The sequence below is a fragment of the Ursus americanus genome, chromosome 2 (genome assembly GCF_024610735.1).
Source record: "Ursus americanus isolate L20-20 chromosome 2, mUrsAme1.1.p, whole genome shotgun sequence".
NCBI lineage: Eukaryota > Metazoa > Chordata > Mammalia > Carnivora > Ursidae > Ursus > Ursus americanus.
Window position 1 is genome coordinate 22,762,664 of NC_142128.1, and position 26,821 is coordinate 22,789,484.

The 26,821-nt window shown below is 41.4% G+C and overlaps 2 protein-coding genes and 1 long non-coding RNA gene across 5 annotated transcripts in view; 1 reads left to right on the plus strand and 2 right to left on the minus strand.

Moving 5' to 3' along the window:
• METTL9 (methyltransferase 9, His-X-His N1(pi)-histidine) overlaps positions 1-2,571 on the minus strand; it is a 46,013-nt gene extending 43,442 nt beyond the window's left edge. The window contains exon 1 of one of the 3 annotated variants that reach the window (XM_045776412.1): positions 2,481-2,571. In XM_045776412.1, the coding sequence (XP_045632368.1) occupies positions 2,481-2,525 (45 nt within the window). In that variant the 5' untranslated portion in view covers positions 2,526-2,571. Of the gene's footprint in view, positions 1-139; positions 521-2,480 lie in introns of those variants that run through there. The other 2 variants (XM_045776411.2, XM_045776410.2) reach the window with 2 other exon arrangements.
• LOC148110509 (uncharacterized) overlaps positions 507-26,821 on the plus strand; it is a 57,864-nt gene continuing 31,549 nt past the window's right edge. Inside the window, exons 1-3 of the long non-coding RNA XR_015727703.1 lie at positions 507-682; positions 1,419-1,557; positions 18,263-18,297. This is a non-coding gene — a long non-coding RNA (uncharacterized LOC148110509). The remainder of the gene's footprint in view (positions 683-1,418; positions 1,558-18,262; positions 18,298-26,821) is intronic.
• The window catches only part of LOC148110510 (solute carrier family 68 member 1-like), a 36,772-nt gene continuing 30,812 nt past the window's right edge, over positions 20,862-26,821 (minus strand). Inside the window, 1 exon segment of the mRNA XM_087859861.1 lies at positions 20,862-21,009. Within this exon segment, the coding sequence (XP_087715987.1) occupies positions 20,877-21,009 (133 nt within the window). The 3' untranslated portion in view covers positions 20,862-20,876.

The following is a 26,821-nucleotide window of genomic DNA, read 5'->3' on the forward strand; positions in this document are numbered from 1 at the left end:
CCGAGGCGGCCGGGCGACGGCCCGGGGGGCCCTTTCTCGCCGCGGCGCCCCGCACAATAGCCGGGCAGAGCGCGGGAAGGCCGGGTCGCCACGCCCCCGCCCCAGTCGGGCCCGGGCCCGACCCCGGCCGGCCGCGTACCTGGTGGTTCTCCTTCCTGCCGCCCGCGGCCGCCGCCGCCGGCCCGCCGGGGCCGCTCGTCATGTTCACGTACAGGGAGCGGGTGAGCGGGCTCCGCAGCGTCCACATCCTCCGCGCCAGCCACACGGACGCCAGGCTCAGGCACAGCCAGCCCACGAACAGTCTCATCGGGGGCCGCGGCCGCTCGTTCGGATCACCGCCGGCGCCGGGGCGAGGAGGAGGAGGCGCCGCCGCCTCCGGCCGCCGCCGCCACCGCCCGGGCTCGAGCCATCGCGCCCAACTTGCCCATCCAGCCCCTTCAGGGCCGAGGCGGGGGGTGGGGAGGAGCGGGCGGCGCACAGCCTTCCCGCCTCCCCCTTCCTTTCCGCCCGCGGAACGCCGCCGCCGCCGGCGCCAGTTTCCACCCGGAACACTTAGGGGAGGCCGGGGCGCGCTCCCCGGCTCATTGAGCCGCCGGTCGGGAGGCGGGACAAAGGGAGCGCGCATTCGGCCGGCGCGCGTGCCCGTCTTCTGTGTGGGCTGCGGCTCCACGTAATGGCGGAGGTGATTTTAATTTTCTTAGGGAAGGGGAGATATTTCGGAAGGTAGTTACTGAAACCTCCCGGTCCCTCCAAGGTGGTGCCCTTAGGACTTCTGGTCCTTCCTCGCTTTAGTCGTTGCCTCTGGGCGCTTCATTTCCCCCCGACTCCCACCCCGGCAGGACTTCCACCCGGTTGTGCAGATTGACCCGCGGGGTGAAGAGAGGGGAGTCTCCTGTCGTTCCTACGTCCAGACGGTCAGACCTACACCTTGCCTGAGACGGACGCTGCCAGTTCTTAACTGTCACTGGCTCGGCTGCGTGGTTTCCTATTTACATTTAGAGCCGATGAGCCAGACCCCCACCCCTAGGGCCTCCACCCTGCTACAAAGCAGTCAGGAATCTAGAGGGGAAAGGATATCACCAACCCCTCCTCTCCTCCCAGTCCTGTCCCCTGAGCCTGGCAAGTTGCTGGCTACATGTTTCTAAGAGGCATCAGTGAAGGTTCTGCCTTTGTTGGAAGCTACCGCAGCTGAGGCACCTGCAAGAAATATTTTGATGTACTGACGACCCTGCCCAAGAATGAAGACCGCCCCCCCCAACACACACACACAAACACACACACACACACAAACACACAAATTAGAGTCCCTTGCTGCTTGTTTCCTTGAACTAACAGGCGGAAGTTGGACCCAACACTTTTAAAGCGAACTCAGCTCTGGGAGCAGTAATTTACCCGGATGTTTCTTTGATCATTTCTAGCACGAGGAGACTTAGCAACGTTTCAGAACTGAGGGGTTACACCGTGTTCCTGTGTCTGAAATTCTTCCTGCTGTTCCAACCAAGCTACTACTAAGGAGTAACATATTTCACGGGTTCTCTAGCTTCAACACCTTTCCAGGTTTGTTTAGAAACTGCTTTTAATTTCACTGCACTAGAAACAAGCTTTTCGTTCACTCTAATATTGCACTTCAGAGATTGTCATTTATGTAACAGTGGTATGGTGATCCACTGATGAGGGACATAATCGTCCTTTAGCCACAAACATTTTTAGTAGCTTCTAAGAATCTCAGCGTGGCACTTTTTGGTTAACAGGGATGTCTTACTGCCCAATGTGAGGTAGGCTATAACTAACAAAAACACGGGGCGGGGAAAGGGGGAGGATACTTTGTGTTCTGGCTTTTCAGTATACTCCCTGACTGCTTCTTGCCAAAACTGCAAAGAGCGAGAACCTTCCTAAATGTAGTTCAAACCTCTAGTGGTCCTGGCCCAAGTCATCAAAAGGGAACTATATTAGCCAGTCCAAAGAATTCAGTTTGTTTACCAGGTCATCTCCCTCCCATCTCTTGAAATCAGTGTCAGATAAAGCAGCTCTGTGCCAAAAGAAAGCCTTCATATTTTTAGAGAGGGTGGGGTGGGGAGGAGGGTGAAAGCGACAAGAGTATGTAAAGTGACATATTTCATTCCTGAAAACAAAGGAGACAAAAAGGTATGCCCCCCCCCCAACTATAGAGTAAACCCAAGGAGACAGCTCAGAGACTGCAAACTGTGTCAAATGAACAAGAAGCAACTAGAAGGCCGCTGAACTCAAGGATTTGCAGATCAGTTGACGGCCATGGAGCCTAGCATCTCAAAGGACCAGATTTTCATTTTATACCTGAGCAGCTGGCCTGGCAAAATAAATCACCCACACATTTAAAAGACTCTATAATAATCACAAAATACTCAAATACATGTTATTTACACTTAGCAAGCACAGGAAGAAACCACAGCACAGCACGATCAAATGATTTGCCTAAAGGTAGAGCAAATTCAATAGCAGACCTTTTCATAGAACTTGGTATCCCAGCTCGTGATCCTTCGATCCATCTAAGAAGCCTCAAGCCTCGCTGTCTCTCTCTTCTCAGAGAGCCTCCTGAATTACAAATGAGGAGGAAGGAAAACAGCAAGAGTAAATATACTAAGCAGAAGTTCAGATTGCCCTCGGGGACTGCCCCCTTCCTTCATCTACTAGAATGTCACTGCTGTATATTAAAACCTCAATTAAAAACCTCAGTTATCCATAATGGAGAGGGGAAGAGGCACAGATAACACGAGAAGCCCAAAACCAGCCAATATTCTTTCTAACCAGGCTTTCAGATGCAGTCAGTGATATTCCAAAGATAATGACCTCTGCTTACTGCCCTCCTGACCAGGACTAGGGGCGTCTAACTTGGCTCTGTGCACAGGCCCTAAATCTTGACTAGATCACTTCCCTCTCTAGAACTCTAAACAGGGGTACCTTTTGTTGTAATTGTTCTTATCAGCGACAGATTACAACATTTTCATGTTCTCTTTTCAGTGACAAAATATCATGTAAAGGGAACCCATAGAAAGAGGGACTTGGACCTGTAGAGAGCACAAAATGTGCCAGTTGCTGTGGGTCACTGTCATCTCCTTGAAGAGATAATAGTCTAAAAAAAACTCATAAATCACTGTTTTCATGGACTTCGTTTTTCGGTGTTTTTTTTTTTTTTAATACTTGATGTTTTGTAGAGTGTCAGAGAACAGTGCAAGTATTCCCGAGTATATTCAGTAGATGTGTCCTGTGGTAATTAAGCAATGAGCACCTCTAAAAAATAAAATTAGTAAATGTGTTCAACAGTTGTTTTTTTTTTTTAAGATTTTATTTATTTATTCGACAGAGAGAGAGACAGCCAGCGAGAGAGGGAACACAAGCAGGGGGAGTGGGAGAGGAAGAAGCAGGCTCATAGCGGAGGAGCCTGATGTGGGACTTGATCCCGGAACGCCGGGATCATGCCCTGAGCCGAAGGCAGACGCTTAACCGCTGTGCCACCCAGGCGCCCCTCAACAGTTATTTTAATTAGTAAATATAGGGGATTTGTATCTGAACCTGGTTGACCTAATTTCAGTTAGAGGTAAAGATCACTGTGGTCTCTCAGTGATAAATTCTAAACTCAGGTGATACTGCAAACAGGTTAAAAAATTTTGGCAACATAAAGTAGCAGAATGAAACCAGGAGTCAGACCTACAGAAGCCAGTTCAAATAACACAGTGTACTCTTGGAGATCTCCCAGTGCTACTCATTAGCATAGTGGTGTGACACAGACTACCTGAGTTTGAAGCCTGGCTCTGTGCTTCTTGATAATGCAATTTAAGGCAAATAATTTGACCTCTCTAGGTCTCAGTCTCCTCATCTGTAAAATGGGAATAATAGTAATGGTTACCTATCTCATGGGGATGTGGTAATGATTAAAGTATATATTCTAAATATAAAGGGCTTAGTGTAGTGCCTCAACACATAGTAAATTCTCCAAAAAATGTTAATTTGCTCTTGTTTTCACTATAATTTGTATAATTCATCCTGTTCTGATCCCCACCCCCTTTCCTCATTTATAAACTAAGGGCCATGATTCTGAGCTGCCCACTTCTCAATACCTCTGAGAATCAGATGACCTGAAAGTCTCAACCAACATTATCATAATAAGGATGTTCAGTCCTCACATGTCTGTGGTCTCTGCAAAGCTACTTGCCATAAAATATTCCCTTTGAGCCCTTAGTGAGAGCCCCTCCTCATAATATGTCTATTCCCAGGTTCCCTCCTGAGACTTCAAATTAAGGGAGGAAGAGTTCAGAAGGAGGGGAAAGATAAAACACAAAACTATGGGGCGCCTGGGTGGCTCAGTCGTTAAGCGTCTGCCTTCGGCTCAGGACGTGATCCCCGCGTTCTGGGATCGAGCCCCACATCAGGCTCCTCCGCTGGAAGCCTGCTTCTTCCTCTCCCACTCCCCTTGCTAGTGTTCCCTCTCTAGCTGGCTGTCTCTATCTCTGTCAAGTGAATAAATAAAATCTTTAAAAAAAAAAAAGATAAAACATAAAACTAGAAAACATTCAAACCTAAAATCACAGAATCAGGCAGCAAACCGAAGTCATCTACTTTTCAAGGATGCCTGTCTTCTTAGTAGGAAAGCCTTTCCCCTTCTGATACATACAACTCCATGCCAACCATGACATTTCACCTGCTTAGAAACTTCTGAGCCCCACGGCTTCCCTACCCTGTCCGCCCCCTCCACCCATACACCATGGCAATCTCATACCTGTTTCAGTTTATGTCAGGAATAACATCAGAAAGACAAATACCACTTTCATATAGTCAATAAATACTTATTGAATACATGCCATACACCAGGCACTGGACTAAGTGGAACAAAAAACAAACACAATGCCTCATACATCTTGCTGTCTGTCCAATGGGAGGCAGATCTGTCCAAAGAATCAAAAAATGAATATATAATTACAAACTGCTGAATGCCAGAGAGGAATTGGATATCGTTAGAACTTATAACAGAGGAATCTGACTTGACTAGGGTATGGGAGCAGAGTGTTCAGGGAGAGCTGCCCAGAGGAAGTGTGGCATTGCAGCCCTCGTTTTGACATCTCCTCGCTAAGTTTGAGAGCTTCCGAGTTGCCCAAGTTCCTCTGGATTATAGGTGCACCCAGTAAGTGTGAGAAAAGAAATAGGGGTACCTTTGGAGCCTTCTGGGATGTGAAGACTCACGGTGGGCCACCTATGTAATTATGCTGTACATATACATGACTGCTTTTAGAATCCTTCAAAAAAATTGCACATAATAGTTTAACTCACTTAAAGGAATATATGTGGTATTTTAAAATAACATATTTCAACTTTGCAATGTCCTTTTAGTAGGAGGTCTGAGTCAGAGTTCTGAAAAAAGAGAGAAGGCTGTTGTTTTTCACTCACTTTCTGGGGCATTTTCAAAGGTCCGAAGATCTTCTTTGATCTTGTTTTAAGTATATTTTCAAAACATCCCTATCCTTGGCCTCTTAATTGCTGTCTCCTGCATGTATGTGGGTTTGGTCTTATGAATGGCTGCTTCCTCTCCACCCCATGTGCCATGTCACTTCATGCCACTGTGTTTTCATATACTTATTTTGAAACTATAAAGCCTTTTTGCTTTGTAACTATAAAACATTCAAACTTATGGTTTATATGAAATACATGAAAAAATTGCATGGTTCAATGAGAAAGTTTTAAAACTTAAAATCTAAATATTTCATAGTAGACAAAATATATATGTACATACGTAAACATAAGTTTACGATCTTAAAGAGTTTGTATAACATAGCACAGAACCACATCTCTGCTGGCATGAAAGAAGACGACCATTTTATTTTTGCACAACCACGTCCTGGCCTGAGGATGAGGAAGAATACATTTATGAAAGAGGTTACTTGAGCAATCAAGCAACCTGAAAATCAGACAGAACTATCTCCCTTCTCTGGTGAAAACAGTGATTGATTTCTTTTTTTAAATAGCCACAACTAATGTGAATTTTCTTTACAACTCAGCCTAGGATCTTCCTTAAACATATTGTGTGCACAAACCATTAAACCCAGAGGAAAGGGGGCACCTGGGTGGCTCAGTCGTTAAGCGTCTGCCTTCAGCTCAGGACATGATCCCTGCGTTCTGGGATCGAGCCCCACATCAGGCTCCTCCGCTGGGAGCCTTCTTCCTCTCCCACTCCCCCTGCTTGTGTTCCCTCTCTCGCTGGCTGTCTCTCTCTCTGTCAAATAAATAAATAAAATCTTTTAAAAAATAAAAATTAAAAAATAAAATAAAATAAAATAAAATAAAATAAAATAAAATAAAATAAAATAAATCCAGAGGAAAGGCATTTGGCTATTAAATAACCAAAACCTCAGCATGGTGAGATTCCCACAACTGTTTTCCTCTGGTTCATGGTTTCCCCTTACCAGGCATCCTTTGTTCCATACGGTTTCCTAAAATTGACAGTCAATCCCAAAAACAGCTATTAGGCTATTCTACAATAGAAAGTTTATTTCAAGTTCATTAGTTTTCTATGCTCAAGTCTTTGGAGAAAAGTTTTAGACACGACGTGGGCAGGCATTAGAAGCCGGCAGCTCTTCCTTCCACTAACAGCACTAGATTCCACCTTCTTCCTCCAGCCTCCCTCACCAGTTCTGGGAGGTGAGAGCAGGAGAAGCCAGCTTTGCCCAGGGACCTCACAAAAGTATAGTTTGTAATTGGTGAGTATAGAACAGGTTTCTCTGCCTCCAGGAAGAGTCCCTTTTATAGCCAAAACTATAAATGACATTGGAGCCAAATTTGCTGCTTTTTATACACAATTTTAAACAAATTTCCTTAGGTAGTTACATGCACTTTTTAAATTTTCATAAAGAGACATATGTACAGATAATTTTCACCACATCTACAATGCTCATCATGATTATTCAATGGAATAAGTCCTTTTTTAAGATTTTATTTATTTATTTGAGAGATATGAGAGAGAGAGAGAAAGAGAGCATAAGCGGGGGGGACCAGTAGAGGGAGAAACAGACTCCCCACTGAGCAGGGAGCCCAATGCGGGGCTCGATCCCAGGACCCCGGGATGCATGACCTGAGCTGAAGGCAGGAGCTTAACTAACTGAGCCACCCAGGTGCCCTGGAATAAGTCTTCAAGGAAAAAAATCTAAGTTATCCCTGTAGTTATTTGATACTACAATGGATTAATCTTTAGATTCTCCAACAACCCTGATTGATACATGGACTGGAATTTTTCTGTTGTCCTATATATGTGCATATTTTCATCTTGACACATAGTATGGTAGATCATATCGTATCTGAGAACATTTAATATTTGTTAGCTCTTTTACCCCATTTGGAATTTATATATGGACACAAGTGTCAGGAATACATTGCATTTTTGACATCTATGATTAAAGATATTTTAAGAAAAAAAATTTAAGTCAGGTCTTTTTTTTTTAAGATTTTATTTATTTATTTGACAGAGAGTGAGAGAAAGCACAAGCAGGGGGAGCTGCAACTAGAGGGACAGGGAGAAGCAGGCTCCCTGCTGAGCAAGGAGCTCAATGTGGGGCTCAATCCCAGGACCCCCGGGATCATGACCTGAGCCGAAGGCAGACGCTTAACTGACTGAGCCTCCCAGGTGCCCCTGAGTCAGTCTTTTTGACATGATAGGCAGTACATGCAGTTGATCATCAAAACTTCCCTGTTAAAATTGCCCTGGGGGAAAAAAAACTGCCCTGAAAAAATTTCTGGAAATAAGGAAATAAAATCGCTAAGAATCAGACTTTGTAAAAGCATATGTATAATGGATTAGAGCAAAGAGATACAAAGTTACCTTTTAGAAAGACAGGTCCTCAAGGCAAGACTTGGCTGCAGATTGACTGAAGGAAGGTCATAAAGTATCTACAGGAAAAAAAACAGCTCATTGTGGGTGGAGATGGGGAGGAGTGTCAGCCTTAGAAAATGGAAAGGCAGGCTGATTTGGTTGTTGATCTCCATCATCAGCCCAGGAGGCAGTACCCTCCACTTGGCTCAGTGTGGCAGATGTGTCTCTCTGCTTGGATGGAGATGTGTGCATCCATTTTATCCAGGTTCCATGACATCATCCATTAACATCACTCTAAATGGCCACGTCCCTCATTACAAGCTCACCACATGGTGGGGATGTGCTGATGGGGAACACAAGGATCTGTCTCATTGATAAATTTCTTAGTATAAATTAGTAAATAGGTTTGGGTGTTTTTATTTTTTATTTTTTTGCACTGGGCTGTGAGTTTGTCCTATGCTAATTTGCCTGTGGGAAATTATTCCATTCCCAGTGTACCCACATATCAAGTTTCAACACCAGCAAAACCTTAGGCAATGGTCATTTACCCACATTATGCTCCTTATGGGGACTGAAGATGGCCAGCCAGCCTTCCTTCACCCAACAAATGTCAGACCTCATTTGTCTGAAAAGCACAATGGGTAGGAATGCTAACGTTCCCAGATTGTTCAGACATGCCTGTGGTTCTCTTTCAGGGTCTTTTTTTGCCCCACGACATACTTCTAGTCCCTGAACCCCATGTCAGTTTATCCAGCTCTCATCTTTATCATCAAAAACCGGGTGAGCCTTCATACCAGGAGGCAGGAAACTCAGATTCGTGTTATGTCCCTGACATTTTCCATGTGACCTTGGAAAATCACATCACCTTAATTATTTTGTCTGTAAAAATGGTAATTCATAGGGGCGCCTGGGTGGCACAGCGGATAGGCGTCTGCCTTCGGCTCAGGGCGTGATCCTGGCGTTATGGGCTCGAGCCCCACATCAGGCTTCTCTGCTATGAGCCTGCTTCTTCCTCTCCCACTCCCCCTGCTTGTGTTTCCTCTCTCGCTGGCTGTCTCTATCTCTGTCGAATAAATAAATAAAATCTTTAAAAAAAAAAATGGTAATTCATAAAGACCACCTGTACATGTGCACCTGGATTAGAGACTCTTTCAGTTATAGGATCTGTTCCTTCACCTGCTTACTTTCTTTCATGAATTAGGAATTCTGTGGATTTTTCCCCAAAGTCTAATATAAACATATCTGTACTTATATAGTACACAAGAGAACCGGTTTAACTGTTTCCCCACACACTTTAACAGCAAATCTCACAAATTCAGAGTTCCCTAGCACTCCACAAAATAGGAAATAATTTACTGCAAAAAGTATACACCTATGACAAAGTTTATAAGCAGAGACATCTTTTCTTTTGACAGTTGTATGCTTGACAAATTGTCAGCTTCTTATGACCTGCATTTCTTAGTCCCCATATCCATCACCCTCCCCCTTGGTGTGAGGCTTGCCCAGTTCCCTAGGAGGCACTTGGGAGGAAAAACATGCTAGAAATGAAAATGGGTGTATTTCTACCCCCTGAAATTCTAGCTCTTCATGAACAGATCACTAGAAACAACAACAGTGGACACTAGATGCCAGACATCGTGCTAATCTTACATGTGGCATCTCTTTTAATCCTCATTACAATCTAATAAGGTTGATACTTTTGTTCTACTTTTTTTTTTTTTTTTTTCAAACAGGAAGAATCCAAAGCACCTAAAGCTTCCTTTGCACAACCAGGGAGTGGTTGAGGCAGGATTTTAAAGTAGGCGGTCTGATTTTAGAACCCACATTCCTCACACAATGCTCTACTGCCTCCTAGTGTTTATTAGCTGTCCTCAGCCCACAAGCATCAGAATCCCTGGTGGTGCTAGTTACAGTGCAAGTTCCTGGGCCATCCCAAGTGTACTGATTCAGAATCTTGCTCTAAATAGGGAGTCTGTAACATGGCTCACAGGGAGAAGGCAGGGAAGAGGTTCTTAGCAGAAGCAATGTGTACTTTAATAAAAAAAATTACTAAAAAAAGTATTCGATAGTCATGAAATGTTTTAATGAGGTAATGATTTTTAAAGTGTTGACATAACCTAAAAGAAGAAAATGACATTTCTTTTTTTTTTTTTAAGATGTGTTTATTTATTTAAGAGAGAGTTACATTGCTGGGGTGGAGGGGCAGAAGGGATAGGGACAGAGGGGGAAGGAGAAGGAGAGGGAGGGAATTGCAAGCAGACTACACACCCAGCTAGGAGCCAGACACAGGGCTCGATCCCATGACCCTGAGATCATGACCTGAGCCAAAATCAAGAGTTGGATGGTTAACCAACTGAGCCACCCAGCTGCCTCAAAAATGACATTTCTAAATAGCAAGTCAGATGGCATTTATATAATCACTTCAGGACAATCCCCCAAAATAAAATGAAAACAATTTCTGTGGTCTGTAAATATTTTTTAAGTCAGATAATTCACCCTCTGTAGTGTACAATTTCTGAGTTTTGACAAATGCATACAACTGTGCATTTGTCAATCAAAATACAGAATATCTCCATTCCCTAAAAAAATTCCCAGCATCCCTTGTTGTCAACCTCTGTCCCCACCTTAGATCCTGGCAATCACTAATGTGTTTGCTGCCCCGATGGTTTTACCCCTTCCAGAGTATTTTTTTTTTATTTTATTTATTTATTAGACAGAGAGAGAGACAGCCAGTGAGAGAGGGAACACAAGCAGGGGGAGTGGGAGAGGAAGAAGCAGGCTCCCAGCGGAGGAGCCTGACGTGGGGCTCGATCCCATAACGCCGGGATCACGCCCTGAGCCGAAGGCAGACGCTCAACCGCTGTGCCACCCAGGCGCCCCCCAGAATATTGTTTAAATGGAATCATACAGTAGATAATCTTTTGAGTCTGGCCTTTTTCACTCAGCATTATGTGCTTGGCATTCATTCACACTGATGTATCAGTAAATCTGTCCTCTTACTGACATGTATCATTCCATGATGTAGGTGTACCACAATTTGTTTACCTATTAGCCAGTTGGACATTTGCGTATTTTCCAGTTTTTTTTATGTATGTGATTGTGAGTGAAACTGACATAAACAATTGTGTACATGTTTTGTGTGAACATAGTTTTTTGTTCTCTTGAGCAAATAGCTAGCAATGGGATTTCTGGATTCTATGTCAGATTCTATATTTAACTTTCTAATAAGCTGTCAAATTGTTTTCCAAAGCAGCTGTGCCATTTTAATTCTCCCAGGACTGTATGAGTTCCGGGTGCTCCACAACCTTGTTACCACGTGGTATTGTCAGTTTTTATTTTAGCCATTCTAGTCGTTATGTAGTGGTATTTCACTGTGATTTTAATTTGCCTTTTCCCAATAACCAATAGTGTTAAAGATCTTTTTATGTACTTATTTTCCATCTGTATATCTTCTTTGGTAGAATGTCTGTTCAAGTACTGCCCATTTTTGAGCTGCCTGGGTGGCTCAGTAGGTTAAGCGACTGCCTTCGGCTCAGGTCATGATCCCAGGGTCATGGAATCGACTCCGGCATTGGGCTCCCTGCTCAGTGGGGAGCCTGCTTCTTCCTCTCCCACTACCCCTGCTTGTGTTCTCTCTCTGTGTGTCAAATAAATAAATAAAATTTTTAAAAAATTTTTAATATATTTGCTCATTTTTTATTGGGTTCTTTCTTTTAATTGGTTGTGAGAGGTTTTTTTTTTTTTTAATTTATTTATTTGAGAGAGAGTGTAGGCACGCACAGCGGGTAGGGGCAGAGAGAGGAGAGAGAACCTCAGGTGGACTCCATGATCAGCGTCCCTCCTCAGGGCTTGATCTTACGACCCTGAGATCGTGACCTGAGCCGAAACCAAGAGTCCAGTGCTCAACCCACTGAGCTGCCCAGGTACCCCTGGTTCTAAGAGGTTTTTTTTTTAAATACTCTACATGCAAGTCTTTTATCAAGTAAGGATTTTGCAAATATTTTCTCCCAGTCTGCGGCTTACCTTTTCATTTTCGTAATATCTTTCAAAGATCGGGAGTTTTCAGTTTTTTTCCAGACTTACTGAGGTATGACTGACAAATAAAAATTGTATATATGGGGGTGCCTGGGTGGCTCAGTTGGTTGAGCATCTGACTATTGGTGTCCACTGGGGTTGTGATCTCAGGGTCGCGGGATCAGGCTCCCCATCAGGCTTTGTGCTCAGTGTGGAGTCCACTTGTCCCTGTATCTCTACTCCTTCCCCCACTCATGCTCTCTCTCTTCAAATGGATAAATAAATAATGTATATATGTAGATTGTACAACGTGATTTTTAAAGTGTACAATAGGATGATTTAACATACATATACATTATGAAATAATTATCATAAGGTAATTAACACATCCATTACCTCACATAGTTAGGTGTGTGCACATGCACGTGGTGAGAACACATAAGAGCCATTCTCTTAGCGAATTTCAACTATATAATGTAGTATTTTTAAAAGATTTTATTTATTTGAGAGAGAGAGAGCATGAGCAGGGGGAGGGGCAGAGGGAGAGGGGGAAGCAGACTCCCTGCTGAGTGCAGTGTTGGTCATGGGCTGGTTGCGGGGCTTGATCCCACAACCCCCAGATCATGACCAGAGCCAAAGCCAGATGTTTAACAGACTGAGCCAGCCAGGTGCCTCTATAATATACTATTATTAACTATAGTCACCATTCTTTTTTTTTTTTTTTTTAGATTTTATTTATTTATTTGAGAGAGGGAGAGAGAGAGAGAGAGCAGAAGTGGGGAGGGCGGGGAGGGAGAAGCTGACTCTCCAGTAAGCAGGGAGCCTGACTTGGCTCTATCCTGGGACCCCAGGACTGAAGCTGAAGCTGCCCTGAGCTGAAGGCAGCTGCTTAACTGACTGAACCACCCAGGCGCCCCTACAGTCACCATTCTTTACACTAGGTCCCCAGAACTTATTTATTAAACTGCAAGATTGTGCCTTTGGACGAACATCTCCCTATTTTCCCCACCCCCCCATACCATGACAACCACTGTTCTCTGGTTCTATGAGTTCAACTTTTCAAGCTTCCACTCATACAGTATTTATCTTTCTGTTCTGGCTTACTTCACTTAGCATAATGTCCTCCAGGTTCAACCATGTTGTTGTAAATGACAAGATTTCTTTCTTTTTTTATGGCTGAATAATATCTATACCTGTATTTATATCACATTTTCTTTATCCATTCATCCATCAACAAACACTTAGGTTGTTTCCATACTTGAATATTGTGAATAATGCTGCAAATGAACATGGGAGTGCAGATATCTCTTTCTTTCAGTTTTACCGAGATATAATTGACACACAGCACTGTGTAAGTTTAAGGTGTACAGCATAATGATTTGGCTTACATATATTGTCTCATGATAACCACAATAAGTTTAGTTTACAGCCATCACCTTATAGAGATACAAAAAGAAAAAAAGAAATAAAATGTTTTTCTTTGTATGCAAACTCTTAGGATTTACTCTCTTAACAACTTTCAAATATACCATCCAGCAGCGTTACCCATAACCATCACGTTGTACATTACATCCTCAGGACTTACTTATCTTATAACTGGCAAGTTGTGCCTTTTGACCACCTTCCTCGTGTCCCACCCCTGCCTCTGGTAACCACAAATCTGATCTTTTTCTGTGAGTTTTGTTTTGGTTTGGGGGTTTTTTGCTTGTTAGTTTTTTGTTTGTTTGTTAGAATCTACTTATAAGTGACATCATATAGTATTTCTCTTTCCCTGTCTTGGTTCACTTAGCATAATGCCCTGAAGGTCCATCTGTATTGTCACAAATGGTAAGATTTCTTTCTTTTCATGGCTAAATTCCATTGCATATATATATGTATATATATATATATATATATATATATATATATATATATATATATATACCGTAACTTCTTTATCCATTCATCTATCTTTGGACACTTAGGTTGTTTTCATGTGTTGGCTATGTAAATAATGCTGCAATAAACATGGGAGTACAGATATCTCAACAGGGGATTTTCTTTTCCTTCAGATATATTCCCAGAAGTAGAATTGCTGAATCATATGGTAGTTCAATTTTCTAATTTTTGAGAAACCTCCATACTGTTTTCCATAGTGGCTGCACCAGATTTACATTGCCACCAACAGTGCATAGGGTTTTTCTCTTTTCTCCACATCTTTGCCGGCATTTGTTATCTCTAATTATTTTGGCGATAGCTATTCAAACAGCCATCTGTTTTCAATTTTATCTGTTTCTGATCTTTATTATTTTCTCCTTCTGCTTGATTTGGGTTTAATTTGCTCTCTTTCTTCTAGTTTCTTTTTTAAAAGATTTTATTTATTTATTTATTTGAGAGAGAGAAAGAGCACACAAGCTGGGGGTAGGGGTGGGGCAGAGGGAGAGGGAGAAGCAGACTCCCCACTGAGCAAGGAGCCTGATGTGGGGCTTGATCCCAGGCGCCTGGGATCATGACCTGAGCTGAAGGCAGACGCTTAACTGATTGAGCCACCCAGGCATCCCCTTTTTCTAATTTCTTAAGGTGGAAACATAGATTATTGATTTGAGACCCTTCTTTTTTTTTTTTTAATATAAGCATTTAATGCCACAGACTTCCTTCTAGGCATCGCTCTTGATGCATTCCACAAATTTTCATATACTGTGTTTTCATTTTTGTTCAATTCAAAATATGTTGCAGTTTCCTTGGTCACTTTCTCTTTAACCAATGAGTTATTTAAAACTGTGTTTTTAGGGGCACCTGGGTGGCTCAGTCGTTTGAGCATCCAGTTCTTGATTTCGGCTTGGGTCATGATCTCAGGGTCGTGGGATCAGCCCCACATCTGGCTCTGTTCTGGGCGGGGAGCCTGCTTGGGATTCTCTCTTTCTCTCCCCCCTGGCCTTTCCTCCTACCCCCAGCTCGCACACACTCTCTCTCTCAAAAAAAAAAAAAAGAAAAAATGCTTTTTTAGCTTCCAGGTTTTGGGAGATTTCCCAGTATGTTTGTTATTGGTTTCTAATTTAATATCATTCTTTTTTAAAAGATTTTATTTATTTATTTGACAGAGAGAGACAGCGAGAGAGGGAACACAAGCAAGGGGAGTGGGAGAGGGAGAAGCAGGCTTCCCGCTGAGCAGGGAGCCTGATGCAGGGCTCGATCCCAGGACTCTGGGATCATGACTCGCACTGAAGGCAGACACTTAATGACTGAGCCACCCAGGCGCCCCTAATTTAATACCATTCTAATCAGAAGACATATTTTATGTGATGTCTGTTCTTTCACATGTGTTGTTCCTTTTACTTCCCATAAGATGGTCTATCTTGGCAAATGTTTCATTTGTACTTGAAAAGAATGTGTATTCTGCTGTTGTTGGGCAAGCTGTTCTATAAATGGCAACTAGGTCAAATTTCTTGATAGTATTGTTCACTTCTTCTGTATCCTTATTTTCTTTTTGACCTATTGATTACTAAGTAGTGAGGTTTCCACCTAAAGTTGTGGATTTATTGGGGCACCTGGCTGGCTCAGTTGGTAGAGCATATGACTCTTGATCTTGGAGTCATGAAATAGAGTTCCACATTGGGGGTAGAGTTTACTTTTAAAAAATTATTAAAAAATCATAAAATTGTGGAGTTGTCTATTTCTCCATTCACTTCTATTAGTTTTTTGCTTCATGCATTTTGAAGTTCCATTCTTAGGTACATACACATTTAGGATTATTATATTTTGTTGGTAAATTGACCCATATACCATGATGTGAGCTCTCTCTTTATCCTTGGTAATACTCCTTCTTCTGAAGTTGATTTAAATATTAACATGGCCATTTCAACTTTCCTTAGATTGCTGTTTACATGTTACATTTTTCAATCCTTTGTCTTTTAACATTTCTATGTCTTCATATTTAAAGTGATTTGAGGGGGGCACCTGGGTGGCTCAGTTGGTTAAGTGTCCAATTCTTAATTTCAGCTCAGGTCATGAGCCCAGGGTCGTGAGATTGAGCCCCTCATTGGGCTCTGTGCTGGGCATGGAGCCTGCTTCAGATTTTCGCTCTCTCCCTCTGCCCCTCCCCCAGGTTGCTCTCAGTTGCACGCGCACGCTCTCTCTCTCTAAAAAAAATAAAGTGGATTTTTTTTTACTTATCGTGTAGGTAGATCTTGTTTTTAATAATTTTTTTTAAAGATTTTATTTATTTATTCGACAGAGATAGAGACAGCCAACAAGAGAAGGAACACAAGCAGGGGGAGTGGGAGAGGAAGAAGCAGGCTCATAGCGGAGGAGCCTGATGTGGGGCTCGATCCCATAAGGCCGGGATCATGCCCTGAGCCGAAGGCAGACGCTCAACCGCTGTGCCACCCAGGCGCCCCTCGATCTTGTTTTTAATCCAATTAACAATTTCTGTCTTTTAATTGGTGTGTTTAGACCATTTGTATTTAATGTAATATTGCTTAAATCTAACACCTAGCTAGTTGTTTTCTCTCTGTTCCATTCTTGGCCCTCTTTCCTTTTTTTCTGCCTGCTTTTAGGTTGAGTAATTTTTATTATGCTACCTTCACAATAGGCCTATTATTCATGCCTCATTTAAAAAATATATTTAATAGTTGCCCTAAAGTTTACAATATACATCTTCAGTTAATCACATCCTACTTTAAAACAATATACTTCCTATATAGTATAAAAACCCTATAACAATATGACAAATTCTTCCCTCTCATCTTTTAGGCTATTGTTATCCTATATTTTATTTTTGCATGTACTGTAATTCCAAAATGCGCTGCTATTTTTTTTAAAGATTTATTTATTTATTTTAGAGAAAGAGAGAGCATGAGCAGGGGAGGAGCGGAGGGAGAGAATCTCAAGCAGATTCTGTACTGAGCACGGAGCTGAAGTGGGGCTTGCTCTCAAGACCCCTAGATCATGACCTGAGCCAAAACTAAGAGTCAGTCTCTCAACCAACAGAGCCACCCAGAGGCCCCTACACTGCTTCCATTTTTACTTTGAATAGTCAGTTATCTTTTATTGAAAATTTTGTGGAGATAATTGTGGATTCACATGCTGTAGTAAGGAAGAGTACAGAGTTATCCCATGTAATCTTTACCCGGTTTACCCTAATGGTAACGTCTTACAAACTACAGCACATTATCACAACCAGGATTTTGACACTGATAACAATCCACTAATCTTATTCAGATTTCCAGAGTTTTACTTACATGTGTGTGTGTATTAGTTCCATACAATTTTATCACATGTAGGTTCATGTATCCATCACCACAGTCAAGATACAGAACAATTCCATCACTGCAAGGATTGCTTGTGTTGCCCTGTTATAACCACACTTATCTCTAACCCTTCCCACTCTCATCTTAAACCTCTGGCCACCATTAATCTGTCCTCCATTTCTAAAATTTTTCCATTTCAACAAATGTTATATAAAAGGAATCATATAGTTTATAACCTTCTGTGATTGGATTTTTCATTCAGCATAATTCCCTGGAAAATCATCCAAGTTGATGTATATATCAATAGTTTGTTAATTTTTATTGCTGAGTAGTATTCCATGGTTTATATGTATGTTAGTTTGTTTAACCATTAATCTGTTGAAGGTTCACTAGTTTTTGGCTGTTGTGAATCAAGTTGTTATGAATATTAATTTACAGGTTATTGTGTAAATACAAGTTTTAGTTTCTCTGGGATAAATGCCCCAAAGTGCAATTGCTATGTTGCATGGTGATTGCATGTTTAGTTTTATAAGAAACTGCCGAAACGTATTCCAGAGTGGTGGTACCACTTTACATTTTCACCAGCGATGTACAAGTGATCCTCAATTACCTGTTAAAGTGATTAAAAATAAGAAAAAAGATGGGGCGCCTGGGTGGCACAGTGGTTAAGCGTCTGCCTTCGGCTCAGGGCGTGATCCCAGCATTATGGGATCGAGCCCCACATCAGGCTCCTCCTCTATGAGCCTGCTTCTTCCTCTCCCACTCCCCCTGCTTGTGTTCCCTCTCTCGCTGGCTGTCTCTATCTGTGTTAAATAAATAAATAAAATCTTAAAAAAAAAAATAAGAAAAAAGAAGTCTTTTATATTTATCTTCATTTTAACCATTTTTAGAGATCTTTATTCCTTTGTGTAGACCCAAAGTTCTATCTGATAACTTCCTTAAACACTTCGTGTAATGCAAATCTGCTGGTAATTCTTTCAGCCTTTGTTTGTCTGAAAGTCTTGATTTCACCCTAATTTTTAAAGATATTTGCATTGTTTATAAAATTTTAAGTTGATGAGGTTTTTTTCTTTCAACATTTTGAAGATGTCATTGCATTGTCTTCTGTCTTGTTTGTTTCTAATGAAAAGTGTGCTGCTAATCTGATTTTTGTTCCTGTCCATGTAATGTATCTTATTTCTCCACCCAGGTGCCCCAAGCAAATGATATTAAAAAACAAAAATGGTAAGTACTCAAAACATCACTTTCTCATTACTATATGTTACTATTATTTATGCTTTTAGTGTTAGCAATGTCTGCTATATCTGTATGGTGATACAACATGGACATCCAGTATTATGATGATTTTTTAAGCTGGTTTTTATATTTTTTTACTTTTCTTATTATGTTCAGCTAGCCAACATATAGTACAACATTAGTTTTTGATGTAGTGTTCAACAATTCATTAGTTGCATATAACATCCAGTGCTCATCACAATACGTGATGAGCTCTCCTTAATACCCATCACCAAGCTACCCCTTCCCTCCACCGCCTTCCCTTCTGTAATCCTCAGTTTGTTTCCCACAGTCCAGAATCTCTTATGGTTTGTCTCCCTCTCTGATTTTGTTTTGTTTTTTAATCTTATAATGGCATGTTACTGAGCATCCCTTCCCCTAAATCTATTTTCAGTAATATCACATTTATAGCCTGAAATTAGCCATAGTGGATTGACTTATACCATGGAAATCAGTATATATTGTTGTTTTGTTTTGTTGATTATCTAGATCAGGGGTTGGCACACTTTTTCTATAAAGAACCAGATGGGACATCTGAGTGGCTCATTTAGTTAAGTGTCTGCCTTCAGCTCAGGTCATGATCTTGGGGTCCTGGGATCGAGTCCCATGTTGGGCTCCCTGCTTGGCAGGGAGTCTGCTTCTCCCTCTCCCTCTGCCTCTCCCCCTGCTCATGCTCTCTCTCTCACTCTCTCAAATAAATAAATAAATAAATAAATAAATAAATAAATAAATAAAATCTTAAAAAGCCAGATATTTTCAGCTTGTGAGTCACATACAGTTCCTGTCACACAATAATTATTTTGTTTGTTTAACAAGCCTATTATTTTTAGATCTCAGACTGTACAGAAAGAGACCATAGGTTGGGTATGGCCCACAGTCTATAGTTTGCCAGCCTCTGGTCTACACTTAAGAAAGTAGTAAAGAATATGTTAATGATGTAGACAAAACTCAAAACTGTCATGTGTATAGCTGTTACGCTGTGAAAAGCACAGGAAATTGAGGATATACTCTTTTTAGTATTCAAAATCTGTCATTCAATCAATCAGAGAAGTTGGTCACATCATTAATGATAAAGTTCAGAAGTATGTCTTTATTATTTCAGTTTTGTCTTACTAGTTAACATAAACAAAAATATAAAACAACATTTAGGTTGTAACTACACTGCTTGGTCTATGACATAAGTGAGTTCTTTGTTCAACTGAATAGTAATCAAGCTTATTCATAGTCTTGATTTCATGACTATTGTTGTAAATTATAAAGACTAACAGTGGAATTTTAAGAAATAACAAAAAAAAAAAGAAAGAAGTCACACTGAAGTTGTAGGTATATGAAATTTACAAGGAGTAGGTATATTGTATTATTTGTAAGGCATATGCTACACATCCTTTTTATCAGTGAAATGTATAATAAAGTTATATATGTATATATACATACATCTTTTTTTTCAGTAAGCCAGTTGTCAAGCATCTTCAGCACACCAATATAAGCAATGTGTCATGCTGAGCAATGACCATTTTTGGGTAAGAGAATCAAACAGACAGGGGTGCCTGGCTGGCTCAGTCAGTAGAGCATGCAACTCTTGATCTCAAGGTCATGAGTTTGAGCCCCACGTTGGATGTAGAGATTACTTAATAAAAAATAAATAAATAAAACTTTAAAAAAGAGAGAGAATCCAACAGGCACAGAGTCTGAGTCAGTTAAATGAGAGCGAGCAACTGACCAGAAAGCTCTGGCACTCAGTTGAGCGTGTGTGTGTGTGTGTGAGAGAGAGAGAGAGAGTGAGGGAACAATGAAATAAAAATGTCAGGGCAGAGAAAGCTACCTCAGCCCTTGCCTTAGGAAAGGTCCCACTCCAGTCCTTGTATGATTCAATTCTATTTTTTTTCCTGTCCCCGATGCCTATGAATTTGCCTACTGGATCCTTACAAGAAACCTCTCTTTATTTAAGATAGCTGAAGTTGAATTCCTGTTCCTTCATAACCAAAAGCTCTGTGACTAAGACAGTGAGCAATATAAATCTGGGTTATATGGGTTCTCTTTCACTGGTCCCTGAATCTCCCAAATCTGACCACTATCAGTCAGAGGGGAATCTACAGATGATGGTGATATGGTATTGCTTAATGAAAAGGAGAAAAAAAAAAGATGTCTTCACTAATGGAACCAGCTGAAGAAGCAGTATAGGGCTTAAAATAAAAGGAAGTGGCATGCACAGTCAGGTGGGCTCTGGGAAACCAAACTAACTCACAGAGTGATTCAAGGGTGAAGAGTAACAGGTTGTGACCAGGCCGCAAGACCACTTAGAAACAGCCAACAGAGAAGCCTTAACTCATATTTAACTTTCTTATTAAATTTATTATTTTAGTCAAAAAGCCCTAAAACATGTTGGATTTTTTTGTGTTATCTGTTTTGTTTTCTAAACAAATTAAAGGTTATAAAGAACAGATTTGCCTTCTGGTATAATGTAAACTCTATTAGAACAGATAAACAACTGAAGTTTTGTTTGAATCCCATGATAGCCAGCATTGGCCTTAAAGAGCCCCTGTGTAGTCTATCTTGCTCCTGATTGAGAATGGGCTCCAAACCAGAATCTGAATTACTGCAATGCCCAGAGGGACCAGGCAAATCAAATTAAACATAGCATCATGAAGATCTAAAATTGTACTAGGGAAAGAAAAAAAGATTTAAAACATAATTAGTTTTTCTAGTGGTTTCTTTTCTTATTAATTCAAAGCTATGTAACGAAAAGTTTCAGAACAGTTTTGCTTTTAAAAAGAAGTAACAGAAATGTTATCAAATAATCTGAATTTTTTCAAATAATTGAATAATCCCTACCTTCCAGTTGCCCATACCAGAGGAGGCTGACATATAAGCCTGTGATCATAATGCCTGAAGGACCACACACACAGTACATGGGAGGCTGGAGGGCGGAGATGAGGCACAATGCATAGGTATATACATCTACATGCTCATAATACTTGAGTCTTGAAATTACCATCCAACATGTTTTAAAGATTTATTTATTTTAGAGAGAGAGAGAACATGCGTGAGCATGCATGAGTAGGGGGAGGGGAAGAGGGAGAGAATCTTCAAGCACATTCCCTGCTGAGCACAGAGCCCCATGCAGGGTGGGATCTCACGACCCATGAGATCATGACCTGAGCCAAAACCAAGAGTTGGACACTTAACCACCCAGGCTCCAGTTTCTGACCTGTTTTAAACAAAATGGTGGGAACTTGGCATTCATTCTGATTACCAAACTTATTATTATTCAACACAATTAAAGGTTACAAGAGGAAACTATAGTTAACAGTGATATTCAGGAGTAGCGTGTCCTGATTTTCTGCCAAGAACTTCCACTAAGCCCCAGATTCCTGTGGTTCTTGATTATGTTCCTGATAGATTTTTTTTTTTCATTTAAATCATACACAGTAAAAGAGGGCTCCTGATTATTTGGGGGCTGACTATCCAGTCTGCTGCCTCTTTTTGGTCACCTAGGCTACCTAAAATATCACCTCATTCATTCAACCAAGTGAGGAAGTAAGTGAAAAGAGCAAACTATATGATAGTTTAGGAAGAAGAAGAGGCAGTTTGTTACATTTTCATACTAAAATCAGCTGCTATTACCAGAAACTAGATATCATTCATTCATCTCTAAAAAAAAATAGGCACTGTGTGATTATTAATGTGCTGACACTGGGCTAAGTACTGGGTATTCAATGGTAGGCAAAACTGGTAGAGTTCCCACCCTCAAGGAGCTCACCTCCTAATGCAGGAGCTAGATATTTATCAAGTAATCATAGATAAGAGTGATTTACATATGGCAATATAAGATCACTACATTAGGGGTGCCTGGGTGGCTCAGTCGATTAAGTGTCTGCCTTTGGCTCAGGTCATGATCTCAGGGTCCTGGGATCGAGCCCCACATTGGGCTCTCTGTTCAGAGGGGAGTCTGCTTCTCTCACTCTCCCTCTATGCTTTCCCCTCTCTCCTCCTCTCTCTCAAATAAACAAAATCCTTTAAAAAAAAAAAAAAGGTCACTGCATTAAGTGCATTGAGTGCTGTGATGGAAAAGCACAAGGTATTAACTGGGAGCACATAGTCAGAGGGTCTGGCCTACTCTTGGCAAGTGGAGTCCAGAGAAGGCTCCCCTGGGGAAGCAGTATTTGAGCTGAGTTCTGAAGAATAAGTAGGCACCAACTGCCTAGAATCATGTGTAAAACCTCCAACTATCACTACCTCCTCTTCTAAAAGCCATAGCCGGGAAATTATGTCCTTGGTACTCCGGACTGGACTGCATTGGTTAGGAATGGCCACCCCTTCCAATCAGTGTTACAGAAGCCCACCCTTCATCTTGAGTCCTACTCAGTCCAAGAAGTGACTGATTATGACCTACCGACCCATTGTTCTTGTGCTGCTACTTTCTGGGTTCTGAGACAAACACAGAGGCTTGGGTCACAGGCTGGGCCATCTAACACATACCAACTGTAGCCTCGGGAAGTAACAGAGGCACCAAGGGTGCTACTGAAATGTGGTGTCACTTCTGCTGCACCCAAACTATCTATGGAAAACGTCATTTCTGGGGGTGTGTAGTGTTTTGTCTTCCCTGCATTCCTTCCTTCAAGAGAAGTCCTCTCCCTTCCTCCCTCCCCAACTGACCACCCAACTCCCACCCTCAAGGTCAGGCACATGCCCAGACCTAGTCGGAACTCCAGCCTCAGGGCACATGACAGAAAGTTTTCAGGGTACACTGGGGGACTTTTGCTGTGCTACTAGGAGAAATGTACATGTTTCCTTTAGGATCTTGGGCTGTTGGGCCCAAGTAAGCCTAGAGTTACCTTGCTGCCATGTGGTAAAAGGCTGCACTCTATACAGAAGGAAAGTCAGGGACAGAGAAAACAGGTTCCTATCATAATCTGAGTACCTACCCAGATCTGCCTCTGCCTGACTTTTCAGTTATGGGAGCTGGCAAGTTCCTTTTTTATTTCAGCTAGCCTGCACTGGGTTTCTGTCACAGCCAAAGTAGCTTGAATAATGTACCTTTCCCATTGGCACTTATGTCCAAATTACCATAAATTGGCAGCCTCTGACCGTTATAGGGAAAGGATTCAGTGATTTCTAATTGGCCATTACTAACAAGGACACAGGAGGTTTGAAACAGCTGAGCACAGATTTTGAGAATGAGAAGACAAGGTCATGGTTGTACTTTTGAACGTGATGTTTTAGGTGTGCACATGCCTGTCTCACGACCTTTGACTATTCACTGACTGGAACCACAAGACAGACCAGATGAGAGAACAGGATTGACAATTGGTGCAAGATGCCAACAAGGTAATGGAAACCCAAGTTCCAATTTGAAGCAGCCTAAATCCACATTTCTCAAACACAAAGAGGAAAGGAATTGGCCTAATCAAGACCTTTAAAGGGGAAGAGAACCACAGAACCATAACCATGAGCTGCTAGTCACGGAATTACTACAATATGTGCTCAGAAGCCCAGTGGTTTATGAAAAGGCTGGTTTGTGCTTGGCTGAGGCACTTCTGTGCACTTGTATCTGAGTGTTTGGTTAGCAGCAGGAGCCCATTATCCTTCGGCATTTTCTAGTTATAACAGATCCCAGTTTCAGAAATATCAAGAAATTGGATTCCAGCTGCCAAGGGTTCTCTCCGGGAGATATTCGATCTCCAAGACAGAACTGTCTTTTTCTCTTTTTACCTTGGTGAGAGGGGGCATGCAGAACACCTCGGGTAAACTGCAGAGGCAAAGCCTCCTGTGAGCACAGTAACAATACTGCAGAGAGAAAGCCTTCGGCTAGAAGCTCAAGGAAAGGCAAGGGGGGATGAACACTTAAACCAGTAGGGCAATTTGATAACTACCTTGTTGTGGTTTAAGGCCTAGTGCTTTCAGGCATACCTTGTTATTATTACTGAAACTGCAACCATTTTAATGGTTCGTGTGCTCCAAAGCAGAGGTCATTTCCCCACTACTTTGTTGATGCTCTTCAAAAAAATCTCCCTGGTCTTTCTGCTCCTTTCTTAAGATTCCCTCTTTCTCTTAAAATGTAATTCTAATCTGGGAAAAATGCCCAGGATTTAGAGAATTTCTTTTCCTCTCTCACATTATGTTCACTCTACCTGGATATGGTTGAATCTATTGACCAGTTGGGCTTTTATGCTTTCCAGCCTTCACATTTTTGAGTGAATCTCTGGTAAAAAAAAATAATAATAATTCCTAAGCCCCACTTATAATTTTGCTTGCTCAATAAATATTTACTGCACACTTACTGTTGTAGGTGCTAGCAATATAGAGTAAATAAATCAACAACGATCCTTACTGTCAACAAAGCGTACATTGTAGTGGAGGCAGAAACAATAAACAAATGTCTTTGATGTTATCTCATAATAATAATAGCAATTGCATCTCTTGCTTATGGAAAAAATTTTTGCACCCAATTTTCTCTCATAATGTTGTGCTTTCAAAAGAAAAAACACCTATCTGCAGGTTATAACATTCTAAAATACTGCTTTTTGGGGTCTTTTTCTTCATTTTCTTATCTTAGCTTATACTTGCTAAGCCACAATATTGTTTTGTGGCAGTACAGATGCTTTTGAATTAGGGATGGGAAACTTTGAGTTCACATAATCTGTTGCTACCTCAAGAACAGAAAGGGAACTTCTTTCTAGGGTCAGACTGATGAGACCCTTGTAAGAATAATGATGGTGTCACATGAATTATAGGCTTACTATGTGTCTGGCCCTGTTTGACACTTTTCTGTCATTGCTGCAAATTTCACAATAACCCTGAGGAAGACACTAAGGCTTAACTAGGTTGAGTTGCCCAAAGTTCCACAGCTAGTGAGTTTGGAGCTGAGTTTCTTATCTAGATCTGAACTAAAAATCTCAAGAGAAAAGTAGTATTTATAATATGAATTTATGAGAAGGAAAAAACACATTTTTTAAGATTTATTTATTTATTTATTTATTTGAGAAAGAGTGAGTGTGCACGGGGAAGGGGCGGAGGGAGAGGGAGAGAGAAGGGAGGCAGGAGTTGGGTGGTCAGCTGGGGAAGGAGGAAGGGAGAGGACTTCTCTTAAAGGAAGGAAGGAATGCAGGGAAGACAAAACACTATACACCCCCAGAAATGACGTTTTCCATAGATAGTTTGGGTGCAGCAGAAGTGACACCACATTTCAGTAGCACCCTTGGTGCCTCTGTTACTTCCCGAGGCTACAGTTGGTATGTGTTGGATGGCTCAGCCTGTGACCCAAGCCTCTGTGTTTGTCTCAGAGCCCAGAAAGTAGCAGCACAAGAACAATGGGTCGGTAGGTCATAATCAGTCACTTCTTGGACTGAGTAGGACTCAAGATGAAGGGTGGGCTTCTGTAACACTGATTGGAAGGGGTGGCCATTCCTAACCAATGCAGTCCAGTCCGGAGTACCAAGGACATAATTTCCCGGCTATGGCTTTTAGAAGAGGAGGTAGTGATAGTTGGAGGTTTTACACATGATTCTAGATAGGCTTCTAGTTAGTGCCTACTTATTCTTCAGAACTCAGCTCAAATACTGCTTTCCACATCACGGGGCTCGATCTCATCATCCTGAGATCATGACCTGAGCCAGAATAAAGAGTCAGATACTTAACTGACAGCCACCCAGGCACCCCAGAAAAAAAAAATTAAAGAATAGTCATATGCTTTCTGTGAAAATGAATTCAGAAGGTTTCAGTGAAAGGCAATGACCTATAACAAATACCAAGAACACTAACAGCTTGATACGATCACATTGCTGATATGGAAATGTTATGATCTTACTCCCTATACACCTGCTTTTCTTTGTGAGAGGTTGGGGATATTGTTAATGTTTCCACATTAGTATTCTAAAGACTAACTGGAAAAAAAGCAGTATAATATTTCTCAAAAAAAAACCAAAACCAAAACCAAACAAAACAAAAATCCTCAGGTTGATTATCTCCTCCTTTGAACATAATCTTTTCCTCAGGTGATCTCTTTGCAATGGAACATTATCATTCTTCTATACAGAAGAAAGAAGTGAACAATGGGGAGGAAATACTCATCATTGGCAATTCCAAGGAAAAACACAGGATATATATTATTGTGGTCCTATGAACTTGTGGATTGAGTTTCCTCCACATAAGCTTACATCACAACCCATTTCTGACACAATTAGTAAACTGATTTAGCCTCCATCATAATCTTTTGGGCCAAATGTTTTTAGTTGGGATGTTATAAGGTCTCCTGTTCATGACACTTGGGAAATGGACTTAGTATAGAACATTGTTAAACACTGATTATCCCAGGATTTATTCTAGCAACCCCAACAAATGTATATGCTTATATGTACACACTTCTTTGCAGCTGTAATATTTTGTATATGTCTTTAATACTATCTTCCCAAATAGACAGTGATGGGGGAGGGGGAAGTCATATCTTAAAATTTGAGGCTCTGAATACATGGAG